The 8974-nt window shown below is 47.4% G+C and overlaps 1 protein-coding gene across 1 annotated transcript; it reads right to left on the reverse strand.

Moving 5' to 3' along the window:
* Positions 1-1117: 1117 nt before the first annotated feature.
* On the reverse strand, positions 1118-8698 carry LOC136386931 (testis-specific Y-encoded protein 2-like). Its single transcript, XM_066358046.1, is given in 4 exon segments — positions 1118-1189; positions 2117-2262; positions 2350-2452; positions 8615-8698. Coding segments are annotated over 4 exon segments (405 nt in total).
* Positions 8699-8974: the final 276 nt, after the last annotated feature.

Genomic DNA, 8974 nt, shown 5'->3' on the forward strand with positions numbered 1-8974 from the left:
AACAGACTCCTGCATGATTCCTGACTCAGATCCACCTGGCAAGCCCACTCCAGGACGATGCTGTGCCCATTAGTGGCTGCTGCTCCACAGCTCAGCAACTGAGGTATTTCTGTGCCTTCAGTGATGACATAGAAATATAGTCAGGCTTTAGGGACATGTCGATCCAATCATGCCTTGCAAGTTGTCCAGAATGGCTGAGAGAGAGGAGGTGGGGATGAGACTGAGAGAATTGAGGGTAGGGATCCAGAACCTAATGGGTGCATCACCTGTGTATCCTGACCCTGAATCAAACCTCGGACTGCCACACACTGGACAACTCTCTACTGCTGAGAAAATCAACCAGGGCCTGTCTTTCTTTAGACTTGATGCTCGGCACATTGAGAACCTCAAGAAAAGAACAGCGGCTGCTGTTCTTGGTACACTGCCACACAGCATCTCTGGAGACTGGCACACTCCCAATGGAGTATTTCTCAGAAGGTTGTAATGCCAGTGTGTTTGTTTACCCATTCAAGTATTCATTCGATAAAGGTCTGGTGGTAAAATCCTTAAGTCTTTCCAAGAAACAAGTCAAGTCCATGGTCTAAAATGAGCAGCTCTGTGTACCCTCGCTGTGAGAGTGAGTGTGTGTATTTGTTGTGTGAAAGTGTCAGGGAGTATTCTGGCTGTATAATATCTCCCTGGCTTTTTACACCTCCACCAAGGACATCCGCACAATGCGGGATGTTATCATTACCACATTCCAATTAGTCTCAGCTCCTATCCCCACCACCACTACAAGGCCTGCCTCCCCCACCTTTCTGCATGGGGATATAAACCTTAGCACTTAGTGGTTGTTTCTCCCCACTGAGGGGATGGAGGACATTTGGTCCAACCGTAAAATGTACCTTGACACTTCCACCCAGGTTTCAGCTGTAACTGTGGCTGCACACGGCTAACAAAAAGACATCTTCTCCTGTGATCCCAGGGCTTAATATACACCTGTCTTCTATCCTACAGGCTCAAGCACCCAGGGACTGGGAATTCCCGGGTAGCCAACAGGAAACCTCTCACAGTCTCACCCAAATCCATACACACACATCACGCACACCCACACAGTTGATTTGCTTTATTTCTCTTTTCATCCTGTTCTGGGATCTTCGACATGCCCTTCTTGGAATGCTTCAGCACTGCTGCCGCCTTCACTCGTTGCCTGTGTAGGAGAAAGAAGGTCACCTGAGAACACCGTTTTAGCTGAGCAAGGTCCTTACATGCACTGCTACTGAAGTGCATGAAAACGAGGATGATCCCTAATAATCATGGTATCCTCTGACAATGAGGCTTCAACACAGCGCACTCACTGTTATATCTTCCTTGAAAGGGATTATTATGTTGTCTTTACTAACAACTCGCAGCTCTTCTAGGAAGAATCCAGATTCACTGGTACACCTGACAACTCTTTAATTGCCTCTGAAACTTTTATCTTCTGAACACTGTTCTCAGGATGGCTGTGGAAGGCTATGGAGATCCATAAGAACCTCAAACATGACTGTGATGCTCCAGAGAGGATAGCAAAGGCAAGCAGGGTTAGCCTTCACATCACAACGGTGCCAGGACCTTTGTACATAGGGTACAAGGAAGAACATTATGCCAGTCAATAATGACAGGGTGAGAGGCAGCTCTGATGACATCTTAGTGTCCTAGCTGGGAGTTCAGACCCTAGGACTCAGTGAGTGAGCTTTCATTGTGAGTGACTTTGGACAGGTTGACACCTTCAACTTCCTAAAGGTGCCCTAGCCACTACCTGATTTGCACGACCATTGTCCAAACTCACTGCGTAAGCCTGATATGCTTGAGACATGGTGGCACATGTGGCATTCCCCCAAAATTCAGTGGAAAACAAATGTGCCAGCTACCTGGTAACACACTGTTGTGGCTCATCTGTGGTGTCCTCACCTCTTCGATCCCTGTCCTAGTGCTGTTGTTGCCTAATAGGACCTCAGCAGATTGGGACACAGGTCCTTACTGATTATCTGGTGAAGGATACAGGGAAATTCAGGAGAGCCAGGAGTCTGATTGCAATCCCAAGGGGCTGGGGAACACATCAAGTTCTTCCCCAGCCTTGCCACTGAAGCCCCACCTCAGCAATCCAGCCAGATCCTGCCAAGTTGTGGTCTAAAAACCAGTGGAAGAAGTTAAGACTGCTGTTGTGGTGCCTGAGGAAGCAGATCTCTCATGCATAATGCTCTTTCCACTCCACGGATGTGGTGTGCAGGGCCTTGTATCCTGCAGGATGACAAAGGGTGAGAAGGGGACTCATCACTTTTATCAACTCACCACTTTTTACCACCCATGCAGGGCACCATTTTTTACTGCTAATGTTAATGAGGTACTCCTTCACAATCACGTTATTGCAGAAGTAAGTGTTCCTGCAAAAGAACAGCATAATCTTGCAGCAGTCACTGACTTCCTCCACCTGCAGGAGAAAGCAGATGAGGAAGGTGAAATCTCTGTCCAGGACACGTTCGGTTTTCTGCCTTCAGGGATTGCTCATTTCAGCAACATCTCTCCCTACCCAGGCTCACCTCCATTTTGGTCATGGATTGAACAGGTTTTGATCTTCTCAGTGATCATGGCTGACAATATCGGGTGGTGAACAAAGTGTTTTGTGTCAAAGAGCCTGAAGGCTGTGCTGGGATCACATGGTGAGAATAGAGAGCGGGTCTGGAGAACAGCCTGGCAGGGCCTGGACACCCTTGCTGCCTCCCAACTCTTCTCCACAGATGCAATAAGGTCCTGGAGGCCCTTGTGTCCCCAGGTGTCTGCCCTTACACAGGCAGGCTCTGTTTCCTGGCAGATGCTGATCTCCCCCACTCTGAGTGTGTAAAAATGGACATGATTTGCATATTCCTGCACATCACTCAATCTGGCCTCTCTCAGTATTCAGAATCAGGCCCCTCACAAAGCCTCTCCTTCAGCTTCAGTACAGGAAGCACCTGTGTGACACATACCCATGTGCAGTGAACCTCCACTAAATTATGTGAGTCTGCTTATGGAAACCTGGAGTTGGGATTTAGTGTGTCCTGTGAATCAAGCGTGTCCCCAATGTGTGAACCAGACCGTGTTATCTAACTGGAGTGTTTCCCCAATAAGTCTGTTTCTTCTTGTTTTCTTTTTCCTTTATAGCCACACTGATAGTTTCTTCCTGAACTGGCCCTGGCACACTGTGGTCTCTCCCTTATACCATAGAAGATACAGTTTTGACCCAGAATCCATGAATGCACTGGATCATGCTGCTTTGGAGTTCTAGCTGGGGCTTTTGCCTCTGCCATGTTTTCAGCTTCAGCCGAAAGAAAGCCCTGCTGGCTTGCTCATTCACGGGCTCCATCTCTAACTGAAGAGCCTTGAGTGCCTCCAGTGAGGACCAGGTGGAATTCCCAGAAGTCCTGGACTCTGCCTGCTCCTGAGCCACTGGTTTACATCATCCTCTGCCCCTGCCTCTAGTTCCACCATCATCACCACCTGTGTAATGTCTTCCCCCTCAAGGACGACATGCTTCTCTTCCACCACTTCACCTTCTAGGATTTTTTCCTGGACCTCCTTTTACCACTGCTTTTTCCTACTGTGTACTGCAGGACCTCACATTGTTCCTTCTCCAACAAGTACTGTTCAGCCTCCATGTTTTTCTCCCTCTCTATCTCCAGTTCATACAAAATCTCCTCCCCAACCATCACTTCTCGCTCCCGTCCCTCCTCTTCCCATTGCTGCTCCCTGCCTGTGTCTTGCAGCATCTCAAGCTCCTCCTCTGCCACCAACTCCTCTTCAGTCAATGACTCCTCCTCCCTCCACACCTCCTGGTTTCACAATATGTCCTCACCTGCCATCAACACTTTATTCCCTATTACAACCTTTACCACCTGCATGAGTACTGCCCCCTCCAGGACAAACTGTGCCCCAGCCTCCAATTCCCTGTATAGTCTCTCTTTCTCTTCCAGCTGCAACTCAATATTGGGGGTCTGCTGGATCTTAAACCCTTCTTCCACCAACTGCTCATCAGTCTCCTTCTTTTCCTTCCTCCCAACATCCAGTTCCCATAAAATCTCCTCATCTGCCCCCATTTTTCCTCCATTTCCAACACCACTGACTGCTCCTCCCTCCTCCCTGTAGAATCACAAGGTCCTTCTTCACCAACAGTTCTTCTGCCACCACCTCTCCCTGCCTTTCCAGCTCCAGTTCTAGCCAAAAGTCTTGCCCTTCCTCCACCACCTCTTTCCCTGAAAACATTTCCAGTACCTGGAAAATGCCCTCCACCTCTAGGACCAACTCCACATTCAGAACCAATTTCTTCCTCACTACCTCTAGCTCTGGCACAGTCTTCTCCCAGCACACTAGCTCCTCCTCCACCCTTTATCCACAATGCACCTCCCCTTCTCTACTCGGAGCTCCTTCCCAATCCTCCTCCACAACCACTTTCTCCTTTGCCCATTTACCTCCTCCTCCACAACCTCCTCCAACTGTTCCATCCCCTTTACCCTGACTGTCTTTGGGCTCCTTCTGCTCCACCAACTCCCATTCCCAACCCACCCTTTACTCCCACTACACTTCTCTGTCCACCCCCTGCTGCACTTCTCATCCCTACCTTCCTATTCAATAACCACAAAAGCTCTCTCCAAAAATCATGATGACCCTCTACACCACCCAAGATTTGTCCCCCATGTTCATTACAGGCATGAGGTCCTCCAGCTCCAGTACCAACTCTGCTCTTAGCACTGCCTCTAATTTCATCAGTAAGTACTCCCTTTGCTGTACAACCTACAACAATCAGACCTCACGCTGCATACAAATTCCCCACAGCCATTCCAGGCTCTGCTTGTCCAGGACTCTTCTGCAGCCTGTAGCCCCTAGGGCCTCTGTAAACTAAAGTAACACCTAAAGGGACAGAGGTGACCCAAGGGGCTGGAGAGGCTCACAATTTCCAGTCCCATCTGTTTGCTACACAGTTCTGAGACTAGCAGCTGCCAAGAAGCAGGAGATAGAAACATGTGGACACAGAGCCAGTGGAGACTCTACCTGCTGCCCTGATCTGGGTGCTTGCTGCTGAATGTGGGCTTGAGGAGGAAGAGCACATACAGACATGTTTCTCTCCCAGAAAATATTACATAGGAGTTCTCGGGCACAAGCTTCACACTTTTTGCTCATCTCGCATCACCTAGAGTTAGTGAGAGGACAGTGGGTGTCACCCTCCTCAGTCACACTCTTCACCACACCCACTTGAGTGTCTACTTCGCTTGTGCTGCACTGCAGTAGTCAGACAGTTCAACCCTCTTACTTCACACCTGAGATTTAATGTGCACTGCCTACTGCTGTTTGAGCTCAACAAGCTATCCAGCATTTGCAATACCAAATTACATATTTGTATCACTTTCTCCATTATCTCTTGTGATCCTGATGAAGTATACAGGAACAGATGCCCTGGACAATAGAGGCTATTCCATGGTGTGGGATATCTGAGATCCATGCTAGAAATAATGGGAATGCTTGAAGTTGTAGGGGACTGTAGTCTTCATTTGATGAGAAAAAATAAAACAACTCAAAAAATTAAAAAGTGCTCATTCTGTTACACCTCATGCCTGCCTTGCTGTATATTTCCTTGCAAGTCTGCCCTGAAAAAGAAATTTGGTTCTGCCTATAAACTTTCCACATTCACATGACTATATGACACCTGCCTCCTTTTGTCTTTTATTTTCCTTTTTCTCACTGTCTCTTCTTCTCCTTGGTTCTTTTCCTTTCTTGCCTTGCATTTTCAGTGAGCTGATGTAAAGATAAAGCCTTAAATTAAAAAGAATTCTTCTCTTAGAAGGATTTGCATTGTAAATAAAGGACCCTCAGATTTTCAATAGGAACATATTCAGGTATCCAACAAAATCAGGACCTTTTCTTTTCACCCATTCTGCAGAGCTTTTCTCATGGATCCCGGTGAGACATGTGTTCCTCATAAAGCTCTGATGGGGCACTGGCTAAGTCTAAGTGATGATGCCTTTGACAGTAGCAGTGAGCAATGTTTACTCTGCCATAAGTGACACATTGAAGCAACATTGTTTGGTAACCCAGGGAGTGTGACTGGAAATAGCTTCCAGTCAGCAGTTGAAATGAACACAGGCATTTACCACTCCTGAAAGAGGGAGTGGAATTGTGCCCTCAGCATGAGTTCTATTGAAAGAGGATCACATTGTTTTCCAGGGTCCAGGTGCCAATGCTGGTCTGCTCTCCCTATATTTGCAGCCCAGCAACCATTAGCAGAACAGAGGTAAGGGTTATTTATATACAGGAGTATGCTAAAGCATAATCATCATATACAAGAAATGTTACCCAAAAAGCTTCATTGTTTTTACACCAGCAAACTCTGTGTGGAAACTAATATGGATAAATACACACCAGTCTCCCCAACATTAATGAAAGGTATTTTGCTTAGGATTAAATCTTTCCTGAAAATTTCTCTTGACAAGACAATAAATGTTTTAAATTTCCTTTACTTTTTTGTTTTATTGACTTCAGGGAGAGAAATGGGAAGAGACAGAAAGAAAATTGTCAATTTGTTGTTCCACTTCCTTTGCATTTATTGAGAGAATCTTGAATGTGCCCTGAATGGAATTGAATGTGGAACCTCAGAGTACTGGAAACTTGCTCTAACCAACTCATCTCTGTGGCCAGGGAAGAGCCTCCCCTACCCCTGAATTTTCTGATTGGTCCTGTTCTCATCACGGTGCACAAGACATCAGTCCTCTGAATCAGGAGGTATCTAGTCTTTATATGAGCAACTCATGCAGGCTGCTGTAGTGTGTCCCTGCATCACACATACATCAGCCTTACCACCCGCCCTGGAGGGTGAGACTGCAGCTCACCTGCACCATAGTGTACTACTTTGCAAACCTGCACCACAGGGGGTACCAGGCTCTGCATATAACTTTGCAGGTTCACATTCACATGATGATGCCTATGTTTCCTGATTCAAAAGCACTGCAAACCAGGATACTCCCCTGTTGTCTCTCATGTCAGTTACTGGTGTTGGAGCAAAAGTGGCCTCTGGTATTCACACCAAGACAAAGCTATGAGGTCCCTAGGGTCAGGAACTACTGTCAGGCTCCTGTACTCTGGGACTGTACTGAGTGACTGTCACCCTCCCAGGTACAAGTGTCCTGATCAGCAGTCAGTCTGATCTTTCCTCTTATTCTCACACAATACCATGTAATATGACTAATCCTTAATGGCCAAAACCCCTTGGGCCCACACATGAATGTCTGCCCTTCTGTGACTCTGGAAGGATTCCAGGAACAGCTGCTTCAACTGTTCTCCTTCATGTCATCTACTCAGGAGGACATCACATCAGAGTTACAAACAATACAGAGACAGAAGCTCTTGTGCGCTTTTTATTTCTCATTCATGGTCACTCCAGCCAGGTGGCTTAAGCATTCTGGATCTTCTCCAGGCCATTCTTTCATCCTGATTATCCTGTCCGCAAGAGCTATGCAGAATTCTACACCATCGCTGGCATGTGCAAACTCCACCAAGATCCTTCCAACAACTCACCCATGCACACACACTTCAGCCAGTTTGATGCTCTGACCTGTTCCTCTCCAAACCCGGACTACACCATAGCATGTGTGCACACACACCAAACATACACACACTCACACTCACAGGCACTGCCATGGAACCGATGTGGTGTGGGTAACACTTCATCCCATCTTGTCCATGTCTATAGAGCTTCCCTTTGTGACACCCTGTTTTCCTTATCCCTCGTCCTCAATATTGCCCTCCAGAGAGCCTGGTGCCTTTGGCAGCCTGGTGGGCATGTGTGAGGAATGATGACGCATCAATTAAATATCTGACAGAATGTTAATTAGAAACACTGAGAATTAGTGAAGACTAGGTGTCTAAGAGTTAGCCAGCAATAGCAAAACTCAGAAGACAAGAAGCTGAGACAAAGGCATGTGGCCTAGCTGGTAAATAAATGCTCTGAAAATACCACTGCACAAACTCAGCTAAGAACCATGATGCTGACCCACCTTCCAGAACGTTTTACCCTAGAAACTCAGGCACATTCCACCCCTCACTTGTCTTTCTATAGGGCCTTTTGGAGTCTTTTTTTCAATACAACAAAGCCTAGGGACCCAGGGGTACCTTCCAGCTTAATAAAACGTCATTTTCCACATTTGTGCCTGAACAGACATTCCTTGGTACCAGTACTCGTGTTTCAACGCCCTGTTCTTGGACAACTCACAAGCATGTACACCTGCATGGTCCCTCATCTGAAGCCTGTGTCCCTTGGGTAGTGCTGCACAGGTCCTCTGTGATATCTGGGACAGAAAACAGAGTTGGGGAGGACAGGCCCATTCTGCTCTCCATGTCCCAAGGCCTCCACCATCACCACCACTAATCATGGCCCAAGCAGACCCACTTTAGCAATCCGGCTTCACTCTGGCAGGTTGTTTCAGACAACCAGTTGAGGAAGTTAATGCTGGTTGTGTCATGCATGCAGGAATATTCCATTTTCCCTCTGCTGCTCTCCATGCTCAGACCCTTCCCACCAGGTGCTCCAGCCCCCTTCCCACCTGCATCTTTGTCTGCGCAGTCTGACCTCCAAGTCAGTCAAGTAGCTCAGCAGGTCTTCATCTTGTTCACTGATGATGGCTGATATCTGGGGGTGGTTCTGAATCTGCATTTTAGTCAAGGAGCTTACAAAGGCTATGGAAGATGATACCTAAGAGCCACAGAGCCGAACTGAGCCCAAAGGTGAAACTCAGTGGCCCAGCTACACACACTACACACATAGCCCCCCTTCCAATTGTCTCTCGGACTACCTTGCCTTTTGCAGACTCCTGGGAGTGGTGCCTTTGGCCTCATGGTCTCCTGAGGCTACCTGCTTCACTAATGGTGCCCCTTGCCAGACTCTTCTGGACTTCACCCTGTTCTGTGTGTGCTGGTACAGACGATCAGT

The sequence above is a fragment of the Saccopteryx leptura genome, unplaced genomic scaffold (genome assembly GCF_036850995.1).
Source record: "Saccopteryx leptura isolate mSacLep1 unplaced genomic scaffold, mSacLep1_pri_phased_curated manual_scaffold_21, whole genome shotgun sequence".
NCBI classification, from domain to species: domain Eukaryota; kingdom Metazoa; phylum Chordata; class Mammalia; order Chiroptera; family Emballonuridae; genus Saccopteryx; species Saccopteryx leptura.